This window comes from Notamacropus eugenii, chromosome 2 (assembly GCF_028372415.1).
Source record: "Notamacropus eugenii isolate mMacEug1 chromosome 2, mMacEug1.pri_v2, whole genome shotgun sequence".
Taxonomy (NCBI): Eukaryota; Metazoa; Chordata; class Mammalia; order Diprotodontia; family Macropodidae; genus Notamacropus; species Notamacropus eugenii.
This window is the reverse complement of record NC_092873.1, coordinates 303,236,362-303,258,691: the sequence shown is the minus strand read 5'-3', so window position 1 is coordinate 303,258,691 and position 22,330 is coordinate 303,236,362. Positions and strand designations below refer to the sequence as shown.

Below are 22,330 nucleotides of genomic sequence, written 5' to 3'. Positions count from 1 at the left end.
TCCTTTCGCCGATTAACACAGATTCTCTTTGGAGGCATCCAGGTTTTGGCCCGCCTTCCTCGAAGATGCTTGGATTTCTATTGGAGAGATTCCGCTTTTCTTCTCCTCAAATGGCTACCTCATAGCTCCACCCGCCGCGGTAGTAGGCCTGTGGCAGGGAGGAAGGATTTTTTTTTCCTCCCGCCCCCTGACTGTGATTGGCACGGAGTCAGCTTGTCCCCGCCTCTTCATGACTGACAGCCAGTGGAGCCCTTACGACTGGCCCCGCCCCGAGGAGCGCGGCCCAAGCTGTCTCCGACCTCGTAGACCGTTAGGTCCGGGGCGCGGAGGCGACGACCAAGGAGTTTTCTGGGCCGCTGCTGGACCCTGCAGGAGTCAGGCTGGATGGAGACCATGCGGGCGCAGCGACTGCAGCCCGGAGTAGGCGGCGGCGGCGGGATGGGCACTCTGCGAGCTCTGCGGCCCGGAGTGACCGGGGCTGCCGCCGCAGCCGCCAGCCCCCCGGGGGGCCCCCAGCCGGCGCCACCGCCACCGGCCCCCCCGCCGCCGCCTCTGCTGCTATCCGGGGCCGCGGGACTCCCTCTGCCCCCCGGCGCCGCGGGTAGCCCCGCCGTGCTGCGCGAGGCCGTGGAGGCCGTGGTGAGGAGCTTCGCCAAGCACACGCAGGGCTACGGCCGAGGTGAGTTTGGGGGCCCGGCGGGGTCTCCCCTCGCTCCCACTCGGGAGCCAGGGAGGGGTCGTGGCCCCTAAGCTGTGACCAGGCAGCAGTCTAGCCCCGAGACCCACTCGGGTTCCTGACCTTCGTGGCCTTGCAGGCGGAGAACCTGGAGACCTGGCGAGGCCTTCCCCGCCGTCCGCTCTGTTTCCCTGGCCCCTTGAGGCCCCCAGGTTGGGACCTGCCCAATCCCCATTTGCACCTGCGCTTCTCCTCCGAGGCCTATGGGGCTTATCCTACGCTCCGTGCGGGCAGGGGCTGGTTTCCTTTTTGTCTTTGCATCCACAGCGCAGACTCTCGGAGGAAAGGCCAGGGCAGGAGCCGGGCCGGCCACACAGACTTATGCGTATAGAAATGACCACTGGGCCCGAGAGAGTGGGGGGAGAAGAGTGTGCCTAGGACCGAGCCTTGGGCAACACCCCCAGGGAGGAGGATTAGGTACCCAACGTCACGGGCATTTAGGAAATACCCATTGAAGGGCATGGATGCTCCATTTCCAGACCCTGTAGTGATTTGTGGGAAAGTGATCCCAGGTACGAAGATATGAAGGCTGCTTCTGTACATTGGGATCGTTTTTTCTTTGCTGGGGAGGGGACTGTTTCTTTAACTTTCTCTTTTAAAGATAGTGGAAAATGATGCCAGGCCTTTCTCAGTCTTAAAGACTATTTTTAAGAGACCAGAGAATTCGCTAGTTTAAACTGTAATTTTGTAATTCCTTAAAAAAAAGTGTCATTTTCCTTAGGTTTTCATAAAGCACAGCAGTGTAAAGTTTAGTCCTCAGATTAAAACTCAGCAGAGTTGTTCAGGGCCAGCATGGTTCATCCCCTTTTTTCTGTATGTAGCCAGTAATTAATTTTTATTAGTTCAGAAATGTGGAAATTAATACAGCTTAGTTTATTGATTGAGCAAGGATTGTAAACTGATGAAACTGCCATTACCTCTTGTTTTTTCTTGATATACACCTTTATAGGTTACTGACCATTTCATCTTAGGGGGAGGTATACTCCCACCTGTTAAAGAAATAGCCAGCAGATTTTGCTTCATTCATTCAGCAAACATAAATGCTCTGTGGTGTTATAGAAAGATGGCTGATCTAGGACACGAATTAAAGCCCTGGCTTTAACATTAATTAGCTATTTGATCTTGGTTGGGTAAGGCATTTAGCAACTCCAAGCCAATAATAGAATAGAAATAGAAATAGAAAAAAAAAAGTCAAATGTGAGAGATGTAGAAGTAGAAATGTCAAGATCTGATAACTAATTGGATATGTAGGATTAAGGAGAGTGAGGAATCCAAGAGATTGGAAGAGCGAGGTTCTTTCAATAAAATAGGGAGTGAACCTCAGAAGAAAGACTGGGACAGTTATATATATATATATATATATATATATATATATATATATATATATATATATATATTTGTGTTATGGGTATAGAAATGATAATGAAGCTGAATGAGCTGATCAGTTAACCTAGAGAGTATAGAGAGTGAATAGTGGGGCTAGGACTGAGCCTTAGGGAACACCCACAGTTACAGGGCATGTTATGAATGATGAACTAGCAGAGGAGACTGAAGAAGATCAGTCAGATAGGAGAGAACCAAGAGAGAGCAGTGTCACAAAAGCCCAGAGAAGAAAAGGAAGTCAATAGTTTCAAATACAGCAGAAACTAAAAAAAGACTCTCAGTTTTGGCAATTAAGAGTTGATTGGTAAATTTGAAAGAGCAATTTTAGTGGGATAATGAGGTTAGAAACCAAGTTGCAGAGGGTTAAGGAGTGAATAGAAGGAAGAACATTAATGATCGAGAATAATTTTCCACAAGTTTCCAAACCTGAAAACTCTCCAAGATTTCCACATTGTTGTTGAAAAATGTAATCTATCCTATGATAGATCTCCAAGGGCTCCTAGTTGAGCTCTAATCTTTGACCTTTGTATTAATTTTCTAGTGTTCCTAAAAAGAATATGAGGGTAGTACAACTACTAAATGACAAAAAACCTGATAAAATGATTTTTTTTTAAACAGAGGAAAAAGATCTACAGGTACAAAAATATTGATAGTAGCTCTTTTTTGTGGTGGCAAAGAACTGAAAACCAAGGTTTGTGTTCAGTCGTATTCGACTCTTCATGACCCTGTTTGGGGTTTTCTTGGCAGCAATACTGGAGTGGTTTGTCATTTCCTTCTCCCTATAATTTTACAGATGAAGAAATTGAGGCAAACAGGATTAAATGACATCACACAACTAGTAAGTGTCTGCGGCTAGATGTGAATTTAAGAAGATGAGTTTTCCTGATTCCAGGTCTAGCCCTCAATCCACTGAGCCACCTAGCTGCCTGAAAACTAAAGTTCTCCTTAATCGGAAAATGAACAAATTATGGTTTATGAATGTAATGGAATCCAGTTGTTATATAAGAAATGGAGACAGTTTCAGAGAAATCTGTGAAGATTTATATGAACTCATGCAAGTGAAGTGAGCAGAACCAGGAGAAAAATTTAAATTATAACAGCATTTTTAAAGTGAACAACTTTGAAAGACTTAAGAGCTCAGATCAATGCAAGAAACAAGCATAATTCAAGAGTTTAGATGCTAAACAATGCTACCTATTTCCCAGCAGTGATAATAGACTCGTGGTATAGAAAGAGACACATTTTCCAATGAAGACAATATATCAGTTTGTTTTTCTGTTTTTTGTCGTTACAAGGGTTTTGTTTTTCTTTTTTTTTTCCCCTGAGGGGGAGGTAGGTAGGAGGTAGGAAGTAGAGAAAATAAATGTTTGTTAATTGGAAAAAATAAGCATGAATTTTAACATGCGAAAAAGGGCAGGCAGGAAGAATCAAAGGAGGCTAATGATAGATTATCAGTCAGACCTCAAATTGTGCAGTTTTCTGTTCCAGAACTTCTTACAGTTCCTCTTGCACTTATTATCTCCCCTTCCTTACCATCTCACCATCCTGTCCCTAATCTTAAAACTTTCTGATTGGATTCCCAAACTGGTTCTAGCTGGGTATCCAGCAAATATCTGTCTAGTAGAATTTGGCAGGTAGTTTAATCTCAAGCAAGAAGAATCTACTTTTTTTTAAGCAGGGAGTCATTTCAGACCACATGGAAATACTCTTCCTCAGTTTTATAGGTGAAGCTGCCAATGGCTTTGTACCCATGTTTGCAATGACTGGTTGTTTGGCCTTTAGTAACTGGTATGATTGATCCTGGAATAGTTGTCCCTGGAACATAATTTGCTCATATTTCTTCACCATTCTTTCTTTGCTTGGCTTTTCCCATTCTTCACCTCGGTTCCTTCCTTTGTTCCTAATCTTTCATCTCTTTCAGGAGATGTTACCTTATAACATTATCTATCTTTGACTTCAGTACTTAAATTAAATACTTTTCAGTCATTTTTCCTTTGTGTCCTGAATCCCTCATTAAGCCTTCCTGTCTACCTTGTCTTCTCCCCTACATCTCACACTATTAGGAGTGAGATCTGCACAAGATAGGGGATTAAACAGAATTTTAGTATTCTCCCTTGTTCTCTAATCCTTTTATGTTCTTGTTTGGCTGAATCTTCAAAATCAATATAATTGGATAGATGGGAGTTTATTTTCCAAGTTCCTTACTTTGCTATACAACTTTGCATAGTTCCCTCCTCTGATTCTTCTCCCTTGAGATTATGGTACTACTAATCTGCTTGAAGCTTTTGCATAATTAGCATGCAAAATATCCCATCATCCTTATCTAAAAATACCTAAACCAACATAAATTTCTTTGTCCTCTTCTCCATCTTCCTCTTTTTAATACAGTTTTTATTTCTTGTCTGAATTACAGCCAGAATCTTGGTTTATTAAATACTATGGAATTAAACTTGCTGATCCAGGAGTTTTCATACTTTAGGAATTGCATTCTGGATTAGTTTTCTATGGAGCTCTATGTCAGCCTCCCCCAAAGTCAGTTTCTTTACAGTATTTCCCTTCTTAAGAGCCTCTCTAAATTGTCCCTGCCATTTGTTACGGAGTGAATTGTTATTCCTTTGTTCACTAGGAAATATTATTAACTTAAATTCATGTAATGCAAGTAAATCTTTATGTTTGTATTAAAGCTCTTGTCAATGTTTCCAGTAGTCTAATGTGTTTTATGACTCCTATCTAAAACCTTGCCATATGGTACCATGCTCAAGCTTGAAAAGTGGCCTTTGTAGGTCGAGGAGAGAGGCTTTTACAGAGATGAGATCCTCTTTCCCTTTTAAGTGGCATCAAATGATAGAAAGACCCTAGAGTTGGAGTTTTCTTTGCCTCTTCATTATGTTAAGTAAATAAGATCTTTACCCCAAAAGGTGAATTAAGAAATAGGGTCCCACTCACCCTCCTTGAAACTTTTCTGCAACCTGTAATGGGACTTGATTTGCCTCAACTTCCTCTTCTCCTCCCAGTCTCTTAGTGCCAGTCTTGACTTCTCTTTTACCGCTGGACTTTGATGACTCTGGAAGAATGAGGCTGATGACTATGCAACTCTGTCTCACTTAAACCTGAATCACCCCATTCTGTCATTGGCACTTTTTGAAAATGAAGGATGAACAGCAGCAACAGCTAGGGTACTCCCATCACTGCTTTCTTTCACTTTTCCCCAGTTACATTATGTACTCACCCATTCTAGCCCCCCCATTTATATACCTTTACTTAATACATATATTTTACTGTCTTTTTCATTTTTTACTATATTATATTCATACATGTAAACCTTACACATGTCTTTCTGTATTAGTAATGTCTATCTTCTAAAGGACAAAAACTCTACTGGTGTATTTCTCTTTGTTCATCAGTGTGTCTTATGTAATTATTTGTTTAACAAATAATTTTTGATGACTGTCTGTCCTTTTATTCTTGGTCCTGTTGTTCTTATTTCTCTTATTTCAAATGCCCATCACTGACTTATAATAGTTTAGTTGTTGATAGCTAGAAGTGTGTGCCTTTTTAATAATTATTCTATTCTTTCAACCCTGTTGCATTTAAAAATAAAAAGCAATATTACTGACCCTTCCTATTAGCATTTTGTCAGCATTTATTAGCTATCCCTAAATAAGCCTTTCTCTTTCCCTCAGCTTTGAGTGATTTCTCCAAAAGCAGAAGTTAGCAAGTAGTTGTTACAGGCGAGAGAGACAAAGCTGTATTTGTAGGGTAGATGTGAGTTTTGTGCCAAGAGGGATATAGAGAGAAGTTGAGCATGGATGTGAACTTTTTAATGGGACCATCTTTCTTACTGTGTTCTCACCATAGCCCCTTCCTCTTCCCTTTCTCCCTGTTGTTTGCTTGTCAGGAGAGCTGCCACCCAGCCTATTGTGCAGGTCTTCTCAAAGAGGGAACTGGGGCTGAAAAGACCAGAAGGAAAGAACAATGATGGCTAAGCGGTTTCGGAGTGACCTTAGAAGAGCCCTTCCTAATACTAAGGGTGGGAAAGAGACAGAATGAAAGATCTGATGGCCAGGAACTGGGGCGGGTAAATGAGCAAATCCTTCCCCTCTCCCCGCCCCCTGCAAGGTTCCCTAATGTAAGAATGAGAAGTACCAGGGATCAAAATCAAGACAATATACAGTTGAAAGTTTGTGTTGTTTTATGACCTCTAACTTACTCTTGAAGATTGTTGCTGTGAAAGTGTAAGTGAGCAAAACTTCTATGTCATATTTATAATTAAAACCAAAGCTTTTTAACTTGTTTGTGAAACAAGTTTTAAACCAAAATGCTTTTAAAATATGTTTATGATTAAAAATATATATCCTTGCGAAGTGGTTCATGGCTGTCTATGACCATAGGATTTGTATGTGCATGTTGTAGTAGGGATCAGGGAATGGGTGATGTTCAGGACTTGCACAGCTTTTAAAATATGAGACTATGTATTCTAAGTCTTCAGGTCATCATCTGAAATAAAATGGAGGGAGTAGAAGTAAGGAAATATCTGTAAGTAGAGGAGGAAGTAAATTAGGTAACAAGGGAGCTTTAGCAAACGTACTTTAGCAAGGGAGTTAAGTGCCTGCAGGATTGACTCGGGAATACAATTCTGCCATGCATTCACAAACATCTAGAGAAAGAATTAGAAGATAGAATAGTATAGTGGAAATGTCAGTGTGGAGAGTTTGGAAACCAAGGACTTTGTTTTGGATTCTGGCTCTGCTCTTTACTGACATTAGGCAAGGTATTCAATCTTTTTGACCTTCTGGTTCTTCATCTCCAAAGTAAGAGTAAATATCAAAGTAAATATCAAAGAGTTTGATATTTAATAAATGCGCGTTGGTTGACTGATCTGCTAGATCTCTGAGGTGTCTTCCACTTCTAAAATCCTAGGCTCTTGAGAAATGTTTATTCATGTAATATAAACATTGATGGCAGTCAGAGTGAAGGAAGAGTCCAATTAGGTTACCAAACCGCTCTCCAGAATCATGATGAGTACCACCAAACAGGGTTCAGATTTCCCCCCAGAGTCAGTGGTCTATTTGTGGGATAATGCATTCTTTCTATTCTACTAAATAGGTTTGGAATAGCAGGGACTGACTACCTTTGAAGCCTTGCCTAGCATGTGATCTGTTGAATTTAGGTTGCCATACGTTGTGGCCAAGCACAAAGGGATATGGTGGCTATTCCCTAGATTTCTTGGGATGACATTATGGAGATGCCAGTGGCAAGCATGGACTTTGCCATCAGTTAGGTGTGCCAGGTTAAGCTAATTAAGTGGGGTGGTAAAGTAAGGAGTAGAATCATGCACATGTTCAAGGTTTGGAGATGTTCTTGAAGCTGGCTTCTTCTTTTTCCCCAGTGAATGTGGTGGAGGCACTGCAGGAATTTTGGCAGATGAAGCAGTCCCGTGGAGCTGACCTGAAGAATGGGGCTCTAGTAGTTTATGAGATGGTGCCCTCCAACAGTCCTCCATATGTCTGTTATGTCACCCTACCTGGAGGAAGTTGCTTTGGTAGTTTCCAGGTAAGAGCTTGCAGATTCAGCAGTAGCCAAAATGAAAGCTCAGGTACTTCCATCTCTCTCTCCTGCTATCCTTCAGCTACTTGAAAGCAGTCTTAAATTCCTGCCTAAAAACACACATTTGGGGATTAATATCAATAGTTATTACGGCAATTATTTGAGGGGTTTTTGTTCTTATTTTTACCACTAAATAATCTGAGGGGCATGCTAAGCTTTGCCTGGATTTTCTGAGGCTCTAAACTTTCCTTGTGTCTGAATGAGATGAAATTCCCAAACCTGAACCTGGACTCTCGTGGCTAGTTTGTCACTTACTTTCTTTTGTCAGTCATCTAGCACAAATCCAAGCCTATTGCCTTCTCAACTTCTGGAGAACTGTAGGCTTTTTCTTCATTTCTTGGCCTGGTCTTACTGTGCAGCTGCTGAAGAAAGTAAGTCAGCTAAATTTGGCTCTGTTGAGGACCCTGAGGGATGAAAGGAAGGCAGTGAGGTATGATGGAAAAAACACTATTCTAAGAATTATGAGACCTGGCTTGATCATTTACTAGCCCTGTGACTTTAGGTAAATCACTGTCTCTGGAACAAAAAGAGGGGGTTATACTAGATTACAGCCAATTCTAAAATTCCATAGTTCTAGGAAAAAATATTAAATGAGCACAGTGATTACTATGTGGGGAAGGTAGTGAACCCCTCCTTCCCCCCAGTTTACAAAGTGCATGGCACATAGCAAGCACATAATACATGATTTTTCAAAATTTCATTTATTCATATGCTATGGCATTTGGATAAAGCTTAAAATAGGAAAATATTGCTGATGGAGTGATTTTCTAAGATTCTCTTGCTTATCCTTTTCAGAGCAGACCCTTTGTGGTAGATTAGGAGTTTGGGTGAGAAAACAGGCATCTTTGTTCAGTTTTGCAATTTGTATAACCCCATTACAAGCTTAATTTCAGCTTCAAATATAAACAACCAAGGTAAGTTCATATTAGATTATTAAATGTACTTTTTTTCCCTTCAGAGTCCTTAATGATTTCAGAGAAGTAAATACACACACACACACACACACACACACACACACATATACATATACAGTGGCAGACAACTTTTATACATTCTTTTTTAGAAAACAAAGTATTACTTTTCCCCACCCAAACTTCCTCACATTGTTTGATGAAGAGTTGAACATTTTATAATGACATCCAGCCTGAGTAGAAGGCCTCTTCAGGAGCAGGGTGGGATTATCTTCCCCAGCCTCTCCGCTGAGTTGTGCCTCTTATGCCTTCATTTTGATAAATACAATCTAATGTGGCTTCCTCACTAGTCACGTGTTTCTGAGAGTCTTTTCCATGTTCTGCTGTAGACTGGTGGACAAGCTTACCTGTGTGAAGCAGACTTCAAGCTAGTGAATGAGTAGTAAAGGAGGCAGATCTATGAGAATAAGAAAGAGAGCAGTGTCAGCAGAGTAGAACGATATCCCTGACCTCAGCACTGTCAATTTAAGAGAAGCTTTAGAGAAGTGGAAAATATCCTAATGTTGATGCAAACCTGATACAGGCTATGTCTAAGCACGCCATTTGCCTTCTTCCTTTCCTTCCCTGTCTTTTCTTTTGCCTTAACCTTAAGCTTTATATTTTAATGGCATTTGGATTCTTTAAACTGACATTGAAATAGTCATTGTGATCAGTTTTGAGAGCTGAATTAGAGGGGCCATGTACAATGTACAGGGTTTTATTTGGATTTTAAAATTCAGACTGGATGTGGTTCTTGTGTTGTGTGGGTAGAGCACACACTCGGACGTACGCACACGCACACACACACACACACACACACACACTTCTTTTCTCTCTGCCTCATCTCAGTTTAATCTTGGACTATAGTTTGGAAATCCCTACCTAGCCTTGGGCTTCCCACAGTGATATGGGCTAAAGGAGGTGAATCCTGCCATAATAGCCTTAGCCTAAGGAGGGATTTTATTCTTATCTTCAATTCTTTGGATAGGTCCAAAAAAAGAAGGGGGAAAACATCCTCCAGCTCCCAACCCCCATCTCCATCCTCAGAGCCAGGGAACAAGACAGATTCCTAACAGGCTGGCCAGAGTTTGGCTTTCGAGTAATTAATTCTCTTGACAGTTTGAACAGGGGCATTTTTCATGTGCAGTGATTATATGCTGACTTCAGCTGCCTCCTTTATTTTGCATTCAGTACAGTGTGGATTATAGCAGTCTCCAGCTCCTTCTTAATAACTTCAGGATGTTGAAGCAAAATTGTGTATGGTTCCAAGCTCCAGAGCTATTTTGCAAGGAAAATTTGAGTGTATTGAGCACAACTAATTTCCATTTGCTTTCTTTTCTTTTTCCTCTCACTCTGTTTTTCCCATTCCCATACATACTCATGGATACACACACACACACACACACACACACACACACACACACACACACGAATTCCCTTCCCTTCTGTCTCTTTTCTTGCCCAGTTTTGCCCAACCAAGGCTGAGGCCCGTCGGAGTGCTGCAAAGATTGCACTAATGAACTCTGTGTTTAACGAGCATCCTTCCCGAAGAATCACAGATGACTTCATTGAAAAGAGTGTCTCAGAGGCCCTGGCATCTTTCAATGTAAGCACTTGGAACTGGAGTGAGAGAGACTGGGGCTGGGGTGTGGGAGAGTCAAGAAACTTTTTCTTTTCCTGCCTGCGCCTGTTTTTCATTATCCATGTCTGGACTTTTGTTTGTTTGTTTGTTTTTTGCTCTGCGTATATGTGTGCTTTTTTATTTTGATTGTCTGACATCTGGAACCCCTGAAGTTTGCTAGCAAATCATGAAATTCCAAAATAAAAATGTGTCTAATTTTTGTTTGCTACACTGCCTTCTCTTCTGTATATACCTGCTCCCTCTCATCTTTCCATCTTTCCTGTTTAATTTGCCACCAACTCCAGCAAGGAATCCTTTTATGTGACCCTACATTGACTGAACTTTTTTAGGGGGTGGGGTAAAAATCCATTTTTATCCTTTAAAAGGAACATGATCCATCCTTCAGATAAGCTTTTTTTGGTCCAAGAGAGATCTCTGCCACAGATACTGCTGTCTCTTATCCTATAACAAATCCCATCTTCACCCCGCCAAATTGAGTAGCTGCACATCTGTATTTCTGTCCCCTGTCCCTGTTGTAATAAAGGCGAAAAAAATTCACTAAATTGATTATAGTAATGGCTGTTATCCATATTGAGGATCAGTTGTGGCACATTTTTAATCTCAGGATATTTTCCCCTGTGGACCTAGTATGGCACTCTTTCCCTCATCCCAGTGTACTTAGGGAATGCAAAAATAATTAGAAAGCCCACTGAAAATAAATTATATAAGGAAATCTTGGGTCTAAGATGATATTTCTTTGGGTTTATTCATCCCTACCACTCCCTTCAGTAAGCACAAATAACTAAGAAACTACTAATTGGATAGATTACTATCTGTCAGCAACTACACTCTTCAGACTACAGTTCCCATTTGTTTTTAATCCAGAGGCAAACCTGAAATTTACAGTCTTGCTATTAGCTCCAGATGCCAGTATAATGTTCCTCTTTGGTGCTAGTTCTGCCACAGGTACAAACTGTATGACCCTGATAAGTCACTCTATGTGCTTCTCTTTCCATCTGTCAAGCCAGTGAACTTGAGGAACTTAAAAATCTCCTGCAGGTTAAAAAAAAATGCATAATTTGACTACTGATGACACTTCAACAGGTACTTTGATAAAGGCTGAGGTACATTGTAGGCTGACTCTATTGGTGGAGGGAAAGTAATGGGAATGGTTGCCTCTTCTCACCCATAAGTCCTAACCAAACCACTCATAACCCATTCCTTTACCCTCTCCAGCTACTTTTTAATCTGAATATGAAGAGAAAAAAAGTTGAGGTATACTGGAGGAGATCTTTCACTTACTTAGAAGAGGTAGAAAGGAATTAGTGGGAAAAAATGGTAGTGTTTATCCCTGCCACTTTAAAGACCATGAAAAGGACTTAAACTCTCCCATGTTTCTAGGATTTTGCTAACCTTGCTGTTTTCAGAAACTGAACACTAGCAGGATCATTATTCTCTTAGTTCATAGAACAGTGTGTCTCAATTGCTCCTCATCTAGCCTTGAGCCTTTAGCTGGCCCCAACTCCAAAAAAGAAGAGATCATGGGAGACTGAAAGTTAAGACACCTATGTGTGAGTCTTATTTCCATGTCAGCCAATTCAGGCAACCTCCACAAAGTGTACCAGGCAAATTCCCTTGATATCAGTCCTCTGTAGATGGCTTCCAGAGCTCAGGTCCTAGCTGTTGCTCTATCAAGAGCTAGCAGCCTCTTAGACCACTGGTCAGGAGCTGTCACCATTTGGGGTAGCCTAACCCTGTATCTCTGAATTTGTATTTTCCCCCTTGAATAGAGAGAACTAAACCTATGGGGCAGAGGTGGTTAGGTGGCACCAGAGGATAGAGCATCAGGCCCAGAGTCAGGAAGACTTGAATTCAAATCCAACTTTCTCACTAACTATTTGATCCTGGGCAACCCATTTAACCTTCCTCAGTCTCAGTTTCCCCATCTGTAAAATGGGGATGATAATATCGCCTACCTCCCAGAGTTGTTGTGAGCATCAAATAAGAGTATTTGTAAAGTAATTAGCACAGTACCTGGCACATAGTACATGCTTAATCAGTAGTTGTTTAAAAAAAAATAAAAGCCCTTGCTTACTTATCTCTGATCAAAATCAGACACAGGTTTGAGCCCTTTAGCAAAATATTCTATCTAGAACTGTTGTAAGTCAGAAACTCAAACTTCTTTTGTATATCTCTTTCATCAGGGCAACAGGGAAGAGGCCGACAACCCCAACACAGGGATTGGTGCCTTCCGCTTCATGCTGGAGTCCAACAAGGGCAAGTCTATGCTGGAATTCCAGGTATTTATCTTCGTCAGATACGCTCTTTTTCTGTAGCTGGAATATTTCTGGTCCATAATTTGAAGGGGTCTGTTTATCTAACTATTCTACTCTCCTTTTCTTCAGTAGAGGTTCCTTGCTCCTCTGGTTTCTTTTCTGCTTCGCAGAAGGCATAGCACTTCTAACTCAGAGCTAGATTACCCTTATTATCCCATCCCCAGTTCCCCATGCCATGAATACTTATAGATGATGGTCTCTGGGAAAATTCTTTTTGTAGTCCTGTTTTCTCTTCCATACAGGGTTAGATCACAGTTCTATCCTAAGGATGGGTCACCTTGGCCTCTTCCAATACTTCTCCATCAAGCAAACTTTTAAGTTGATTTTATTTTTCCCTTTTAAAACTATCCGTACATGAAAATTGTTATACCTAAACAAGTTGTTCTTTCTTAATGACAGTTTGATTAGGTCTTAAAGAGGGTTGAAACTACATTCAATCTTAAAAATGTCTTTGATTTTAGGCTCTGTGTTCCCAGGGATTTCAAAAACTGTAGCCAGTGCTTTTCCCTACTGTGCCCCATTCTTTTCCTCAGGAGCTGATGACAGTTTTCCAACTATTGCATTGGAATGGTAGCCTGAAGGCCATGAGGGAGAGGCAGTGTTCTCGACAGGTAAGGAGAGATCACAAGAAAATAGCAGCTCTATTATTAAGATGATTTGTTGTGTTAGATCTGAAGCTGAGCAGGTCTTTCTTTGCCAGGCTGGGAATGTCAAAGCTTATACTGGTTTTTTTTTTTGCTTATTCCCTTAACCTCCCCTTCTTCATTCTTGACTGTGGATTTTTTTCTCCCCAGCTTCCCCCACTGGGGAGCTCTCCCTGTGGTCCATTTAAAATTTCAAGTCTCTTCTAATCCCTTGACAAAAACACTCCTAAATTCTAGTTGAACCAAGGTGTCATGAACTTCTATCTTGATCAAATGACCTTCCCATTCCCCTTTCCACCAGGAGGTGCTGGCTCACTACTCACACAGAGCCCTGGATGATGATATTCGCCACCAGATGGCACTGGACTGGGTAAGCCGGGAGCAGGGTGTACCAGGAGCACTTTCCAGAGAGCTGGCATCCACTGAGAGGGAACTGGATGAGGCCCGGCTGGCTGGCAAAGAGCTGCGCTTCCACAAGGAGAAGAAAGACATTCTCATGCTGGCCGCCGGGCAGCTGGGCACCATGCACTCTTCTAATTGCTAGATACTTCCGTCCCTACCACACCTCTCCAAGCCTCTGTTTGCACATCTGTTTTCTAAGACTTGGAAAGATTTCTGTACAGACTTACTCATTTTCTCTACTTTAAAAAACACTAAATCTAGGTCTGGTTTCCTATCTGTCTAGGAAAACCATTTTCTTCTTTCCTGATCTTTTCTGCAATTGTTTCATTTGAAACATATTCCCCACTCTACACGAAGGCATCTAGGGGCTGCCTATGGACATCTACGGACTCTCATACTACCAAGTTCTCAAGTTTACTGAAAAGAAGTTCTATAAGAGCACAAAGTGTTTCTGGAGCTTCTGGTTGGCTTGTTTGGTACGGAGACTTCTTTGAAAAACCTAGCCATTTTGAGTAAGAGCAAGCTCCCTGTCCTCTTATTCCAGTTCCATTTCTTACTTCCCCTTTGAATTAAACAGGTACATAAGAGTATGAAGCTTCAGGTTTTGGATTGCTTTGACTAGGACCTCTTCAAGACCGAGTCATTCCGGTCACATCCTGCCTTGGCACTTTATTCTAAGGTCCCCTCACATTCCAACTCAGGACAGGGATGCTGAACATCTTACACTTAGTTGACCCCTGAGAAGCTGGTGGGAAAAAAGGCCAAGGAAGATGAAGAATGATCCTAAGTATAACTTGGGGGTCTTCACCAATCCAAGATGTTACCAGGATGTGTCTGTACTATTCTAACAATCCAGATTTCTTGACATAGTTCACTACAGAATTGGGTGGTAGGTTCTGAAATTTCTGTTTCTCTTCCTCTCCCTCCCCTTCCCTTTTGATTTACAACCAATCTTGGCTTAGGGCCTGTTTGCTCCCTGAAGACAATACAACTTGTATGTTGAATGAAAAATATACTTATGCTATCTATTCCTCCCATCATATTGCTCTGTAGAAAGGATATGTTTTTACCTGTTGAGGACTTTCTTTCTCCCCCTAAATAGCTGCTGTCTTACCTACTGATCAGTTATTATAGTAGTAGTAGTAGTAGTTGCACACATTTATATGATGCTTTAAAGTTGATAAAGCATTTTCCTTAAAACTCTTTAAGGTAGGTAGTATAAGCAGTATTATCCCCATTTTTTTTTAATGAAGAAACTGAGGCTCAAAGTTGGAGCTGGAATTGGAACCCATGTCTGAAGTCCAAGGCTATCGCCTGTCTCCATCACATTGCCTCTTACCAGAACTCAGATTTCTTTCTCTTCCTTGAATGAGTTGTTCAGTAAACTGGACACTTACCTCATGGGATTTCCTTTCTGAAATGTTTGGGGAAGAGATCCAGGACCAACTGCCTGTCTCTGAAATTCTAATTTTGTTTCTTTTCATTAGGGAGTGAGTTCCCCTACCTCATTCTCCCTTGAGGAAGTGTAGGAGGGATTTTCTGAAATAGCACTAAAGAATTATCCTTGTGGCCTGGAGGTTTCTCTAAAATATATTTCTGATTTGCTTCTACAACCTCCTTTACACTAATGTATATTACTTTGAATGCACTTTCTAAATTGGGCTTGGGGAATCATCTTGTTTTGCAGCTATTTTCTGTGATTAGTTGATACTCACTTAATCTTTGCTCAGTTATAATCTTCACTTTTAGGAAATTTAGGCAATGTGGCCCAACTTTCTCCTTCAGGTGGGATGAGCATCTCTTTTTATTTGGGAACTGTCTAGGTAACCACTACAATGGGCTCAGAGGTACAGGTGATAGTCACAACTTCACTGGCATCTAGAATGGGCTCTCCCTCACTTTTGAGGTCCTATTCCCCTCTCCCCCCAAATACAGATAGATGTAAAGGGCTCCTGCTCCAGATTAGGTCAGAGGTGTGACTTGTCCCATCATCTGGGTCCCTTCTTCTTGTTCCTCTCTCCCTGGGAAAGAATAGGGAGCTGGTCCCCGGATCTGCCACAAACTGGTGGTCTGTGTCTCATTTACTACTAGTTAGATCCCAGTGAAGTTGAGACAGTGTTCATACTGCCCATCTTCAGTGTTATGTGTCATAACTTTTACTACTTTCTATGTATTTTGTATGCACACTTTTTATACAATTAAAAATCAATTTTCTGTAGCCAGACAGATTGAGTCTTTCTTGAAACTATCTAAGAGGAGCTTAACATATCTTATAAAAAGGTTTACTGATAACTTCTGTTTTTTTCATCACTTACATTTCTAACTATATCCTTCCCCATTCCAGACAGACATGCATCCCTTATAACAAATAATAAGAGAAAAAAAAGTTTGGCAAAACTAACACATCAACCAAGTCTGACATTATATGTAATTGTTCCACACTCATAGCCCCCACCAAGTAGTCTTTCCAAGTAACCTACTATCCTCCCTAGATATGCTGAAAAGATATTTTTCAATTATTTTTTCTTGTAGGTGTAGGTTGGAGAATGATAATGTTTCATTGATGAAATAGAAGGGACTCCATATTTCCCTCCTACCCTTTGGGGACAATCTTAAGTGAATCTTTAATCCTTAGGGTTGTTTTACACAGGAAATTATCTTACGGAATTTTAAGTAATATAGTGATGCTTCAAATCTTTATTAGTATCTTTGGCAAACAAAAAATGTAGTAGTCCATTTGGTGTAACATAGGACATTTGAAGTGGAATAGTGGGAGGTAGGACTAAAAAAAAAAGAGTGCAGTCAATTCATTAACACTGTTAATTGCCAAATTAAGGAGTCTGAATTTTATTTAATAAGGAACAAAGAGTTATTGAAGGGTTTTTTGGCAGAGTAGGGAAATTAGGTAAAAGGAAGGGAAGATATGATTAGATCAGTGTTTTCATAAATGTGTAATCTTGGAGAAGTAACTAACTTTTTTAAGCCTCAGTATTTTATTCATTGTAAAACATCAGTATTAGACATAGACAATCCCTAAGATTCCTTCTTACTCTAAAATTCTGTGACTCTTGGGACTAACAGAAAGAAAAAGTACCTTTAACTTTAGGGTATTAACTAATTTATCTGTCTTTCACCTTCTAATCCCTGGTGGAAGAAACTGTTTTTTCTGTCCCAGCTAATCAGATTTTAGCAATCTAAAAGCAGGCTAGCTTCTCAAAGGGAAAAGGTCAGTGTTGTAGTAGATGCTCAATATTGTCTAATAAATATTGACTAGTTTAGTACTTTATTCCTTTTATGTTACTGAGATTGAGCCCATACATAACCCTTTTCTACCTCTGTATTACAATTGAGTTAATTAATTTAAAATATGTATTGAGTGCCATCATCCTGACACTGGAGATACAAAGATGACATGCTACTCTCTGGGAGCTTACAGTCTAATTAGGAGAAAGATAAGAACCTCTATGACTAGAGAGAATGAGAGAAATATAAAGGTTCAGGCAAAATGCTAATCAGGATTTACATCATAGGAGGGGGAAGAATTGATAGAGGAAATAGCATTTGAGTTGGACATTAAAGAAGAGACTTCAGTGTATAAAGATGAGCAGAGCAAAGGCCATTCCAGGGATGGAGGACACTATATGAAAAGTTGATGAAGACTGCTCTATTTTAGTACACAAAGTCTTCTGAGAGGAATAGTACAAGAGTAGAAAGGTGTGTTGGAACCAAATTGTGGAAAGGCAAATGCCAGGATTAGCAGTTTTACATTTACTCAGTAGGCAATGAAAGGACATTGAAGATTTTTTTTATTAGAGCCATGATAACAGTGCACTAGAAACTCTGGCAGTTATGTGAAGGTTAGACTAGAGAGCTGAATAGGCTGGAGACAAGAACAGTTAGGAGCTATTACAGTAGTCTAGATGGGGCAAGATGAGGGCCCAAATGAGAGAAGTTGTAGGAATTGAGGGGCAGGGGTGTTTGTAAGAGCTATTGCACAGTTAAAATGACAAGATTTTTGAACTTTATTGGATTGTAGAATGATGAAAAGGGAAAATTCAGATGACTTCAAGATTACCAACTTGGGTAACTGTGGGGGTATGGTAGCCATTTCAAGAGAAATCAAGAAGAGGGTGGAGCCAAAATGATAGAATAAGGCTCAGGAATTCACCTGAACTCTTCCCAAATTCACTTCCAAAGAACTACAAATTAACATCTCTGGAGCAGCAGAACCAACAAAAAGACAGGGTGGAGAAATTTTTCAGCTCAAGACAACTTAAAAGGTCAGCAGAAAAGGTATGTTTTATTTGAATAAAAAGGGGAGCATAGTTCAGTGTAGGCAGTGGAGTTTGAGGCAAGCCAGCTGGCCCTGAGCCCCAGTGCAGGTCAGCTTAGAGGCCTAGTGCAGCAAGCCAGACCAAACTCTGGGCCCCTAGCACAAGAAGTGTGGGATGGAGTCCAACTTTAATAGTCACAAAGTAGCCTGGAAAAATGTACAAGAAACAACAACAAAAAAGAACCTGAACATAGAATGTTACCATGGTGATTAGGAAGATCAAAACAAAAACTCAGAAGAGGACAACAATGTCAAAATACCTAATGTGAAGCCTCAAAGAAAATGTGAATTGGTCTCAAGCTCCCAAAAAAACTCCTGGATTTTAAAAATCAAATGACAGGCAGAATAAAAATTGGAAAAAGAAATGAGAGTAATGCAAAAGAATCATGAAGAAAGCTTCAACAGTTTGTAGAGGAAGCACAAAAAATGGAAAAGGATGTACTGAAGAAAACTCATAAAAAGTATGATTGGACGAATGGAAAAGAAGGTACAAAAGTTAACTGAAGAAGATGATTCCTTAAAAATTAGAATCGGGCAAGTGAAAGCTAATGATTCCATGAGACATCAAGAATCGAACAAAATCAAAAGAATAAAAAATAGAAGAAAATGTGAAATATCTCATTGGAAAAACAGCTGACCAGGAGAACAGATCCAGAAGAGATAATTTAAGAATTATTGGAATTTCTGAAAGCCATGATAAAAAAAAAAAAAAAGAGCATGGACATATATTTCAAGAAATTATTGAGGAAAACTGCCCTGATATCCTTGAATCAGAGGATAAAATAGAAATTGAAAGAATCCACTGATCCTGATCTCCTGAAAGAGATCTCAGAATGAAAACTCCCAGGAGTATTATAGCCAATTTCCAAAACTCCCAGGTCAAGGAGAAAATACTGTAAGTAGCCAGAAAGAAACAATTCAAATATCATGGAGCTGAGCATAATTTTTCAGGGGGAAAAAACGGATATTCAGTGAAATAGGGGACTTTTCAAGCATACCTTATAAAAAATCAAAGCTAAGCAGAAAATGAAATTTTCAAATGTAAGAGTCAAGAGAGGCATAAAAAAATAAACAGGAAAATGAAAACAAAGGATATAATAATGTTACACGGTAAACAGTAAACTGTAAACATCCCTACACAGGAAGGTGATACTTATAGCTCTTAAGAACTTTTATCACTATTGGAGCAGTTAGAAGGAGTATACTTCAACAGAGGGTCTGAGTATAAGCTGACTTTGTTGGGATGATATCCAAATGACAAACAAGTAAAATTAAGGATTGAGAAAGAGGATTGCACTGGGAGAAGAGGGAAGGGAGAGGCAGAATGGGGTAAATTATCTCACATGAAGAAGAGCAAAAGACCTATTTTTAGTGGAAGGAAAGATTGGGGGGGTAGGGTTGGAGTGGGCCACACTTGAACCTTACTTTCATCAGAATTGGCCCAAAGAGGGAATAACATACACAATCAAGTACAGAAATCTATTTTATATGGAAGAAGGAAGGGAAGGAAGGAAAATCAGAGAATGGGGGCGGACTAATAGAAGGGAGGGCAGGATGGAGGTAAATACACAGTAATCATAACTTGGAATGGGATGAACTCACCCATAAAATGGAAGCAGGTAGAGTGGATTAAAAACCAGAATCCTACAATATATTATTTATAAGAAACACATCTGAAACACAGAGACACACATAAAGGTAAGGGGCTGAAACAGAATCTATTATGCTTTATCTGAAGTAAAAAAGCAGGAGTAGCAATCATGATCTCAGACAAAGCAAAACATCTAATTAAAAGAGATAAGGAAGGAAACTATCTTGCTAAAAGGTACAATGAAGTAACATCAGTATTAAATATATATGCACCAAATTATATAACATCAAAAATTTTAAAGGGGTTAACAGAAGAGAATAGTAAAAACCAATCTAGTGGGGGACTCAACTCTCATCTCTCACAACTATATACATCTAACAAAAAATAAGAAAAATATTAGGGAGGTGAATGTGATTTTATAAAAGTTAGATATAATAGCCCTCTGAAAAAAATTAGAGGTAGAAAGAAATATACCTTTCCCTCAATGGTACATGGCACCTACACAAAAACTGACCACATATTTGAACATAAAAACCTTACAAATGCAGAAAGGCAGAAATATCAAATGCATCCTTTCAGATCATAATGCAATAAAAATTCAATAAAAGACCATGGAGAGACAGATTGTAAATTAATTGGAAACTAATTTAACCTAAAGAATGAGTGGGTCAAAAAACAAATCCTAGAAATAATCAGTTTCATTAAAGAGAGATGAAAACCATAAGACAACATACTAAAATTTGTGGGATGCAGCCAAAGCAGTACCTAGGGGAAAACTTATTTCTCTATGCTTACATCAATAAAATAGAGAACAAATCAACAAGTTGGGTATGCAATTAAACTAGAAAAGGAACAAGCTAAAAATCCCCAGTTAAACGTCAAATTGGAAATCCTAAAAGTCCAAAATGAGATTGATAAAACTGAAAGAAAACCACTGAAGTAATAACTAGGAGCTGGTTTTATTTTTTTTAAAAAAAAGCCAAATTATCAGTGTCAAAAATGAGAAAGCAAAGCAGCTAGGTAGGATTGACGAGGTTGAGGGCTGGTGGGGACCCCAAACACGACGGTCCAGGTCGAGCTCAAATGAATTCGACTCAAGTCTTTTTAAAGCCAAAGAAAACAAAGTTTATTAAAGATTTGACAAATTGGGTTGCCTCTTAAGGAACCTAAGTATTTGTAACACTTGTATTCACAAGAGGGCCAGATAGAATCCCAGCTAGACAGAGTCAGAGCTAGATTGCATCTGAGCGCCTTCATGGAGGCAAGATGGAACTTAAATACAGAAAAGAGTATAGGAGGGATCTGGGGGGTGGTCTGGTATTCCAGGGTGATGGGAGGATGGATTTAGGAAGGGTCTTGAGGAAAAGTCCAAGGAGGGTCAAAGGCTGGAAACAGCTGGAGGCTATCAGGAAATATCAGACTGTGGAGGGTTTGGGTGGGAAGCAGGTGGGCAATCCAGAGATCTTGATAGGGGCAGTATGGGAATGGATACAAATCTTGATGGGAGTGGTAGGCAGCCTGGGAAATGGAGTTTTGATGGGATCAAGGGTGGGGGGGTGCAACAGAGACCTGAGTAGAATGATAATGAAAAGCCCATGGGCTTCCTGAGACTGCTGGAACAAATGGGAAGATTAGATTTGGGTAAGAAAGGCCAGATTAAGTGGGAAGATTGAAGGGGAGCTCAAGGAGGCTCCCAGAGTCTGAACCCCATTAGGATTACAACCATGAAAATGAAATTAAAGCAATTATTAGGAACTATTTTGCCCAATTTTATGCCAGTCTGGCTACCTAAGTGAAATGGGTATTTACAAAAAACATAAATTGCCCAGGTTAACAGAAGATGAAATAGAATACATAACCCTATCTTAGAAAAAGAAATTGAACAAACCATCAATGGATTTCTTAAGAAAAAATCCATAGGGCCAGAAAGATTCACAAGTGAATTTTACCAAATATTTAAAGAAAAATTTCAATATTATATAAACTATTTGGAAAAACAGGTAAAGAAGGAGTTCTACAAAATTCTTTTTATGACGCAAATATGGTACTGATACCAAAACCAGGAGAGCAGAAACAAAACTATAAATCAATTTTCCTAATGAATATTGATATAAAAATTTTAAATAAAATACTAACAAGGCAATTACAGCAATATATCACAAGAATCATATACTGTGACCGGGGGAATTTATGCCAAAAATGGCAGGCTGATTCAATAATAGGAAAACTATCAGCATAACTGACCATATCAATAACAAAACCAACAGAAATCATACGGTTATTTCAATAGATGCAGAAAAAGCTATTGATAAAATACAACATCCTATTAAAAGCACTATAGAGCATAGGAATAAATGGAACATTCCTAAAAACGATAAGTAGTATCTAAAACCACCAGCAAGCTTTATCTGTAATAGGAACAAATTAAGCTTTCCCAATAAGATTAGGGGTGAAGCAAGGAGGTAATTTATTACCATTATTATTCAATATTGCACTAGAAATGTTAGCTATAGCAATAAAAGAAGAAAAAGAAATGGAAGCATTGGAATAGGCAATGAGGAAACAAAACTATCACTCTTTGCAGCTGATATAATGGTATATGCTTCGAGAATCCTAGAGAATCAACTAAAAAACTAGTTGAAATAATTAACAACTTTAGCAAAATTTCAGGATATAAAAGGGTGGTACCTGTGACTAGGATCTTTTGCTGTTTTTATTTTAGTATAA

The 22,330-nt window shown here is 39.8% G+C and overlaps 1 protein-coding gene across 1 annotated transcript; it reads left to right on the top strand.

Annotated features, from left to right (window-relative positions):
* Positions 1-241: 241 nt before the first annotated feature.
* Positions 242-15,903, top strand: LIX1L (limb and CNS expressed 1 like). The gene is made up of 6 exons (XM_072644645.1): positions 242-679; positions 7,509-7,672; positions 10,142-10,282; positions 12,502-12,597; positions 13,167-13,244; positions 13,579-15,903. The coding sequence occupies exons 1-6, from the start codon at positions 385-387 to the stop codon at positions 13,819-13,821; spliced, it is 1,017 nt and encodes a 338-aa protein (XP_072500746.1). The 5' UTR covers positions 242-384; the 3' UTR covers positions 13,822-15,903.
* The last annotated feature ends 6,427 nt before the right edge of the window (positions 15,904-22,330 follow it).

Coding starts and splice junctions, on each gene's coding strand:
- LIX1L (XM_072644645.1), top strand. CDS start 385: ATGGAGACCATGCGGGCGCAGCGACTGCAGCCCGGAGTAGGCGGCGGC. Junction 680..7,508: donor CACGCAGGGCTACGGCCGAG/GTGAGTTTGGGG, acceptor CTTTTTCCCCAG/TGAATGTGGTGGAGGCACTG. Junction 10,283..12,501: donor AGGCCCTGGCATCTTTCAAT/GTAAGCACTTGG, acceptor CTCTTTCATCAG/GGCAACAGGGAAGAGGCCGA.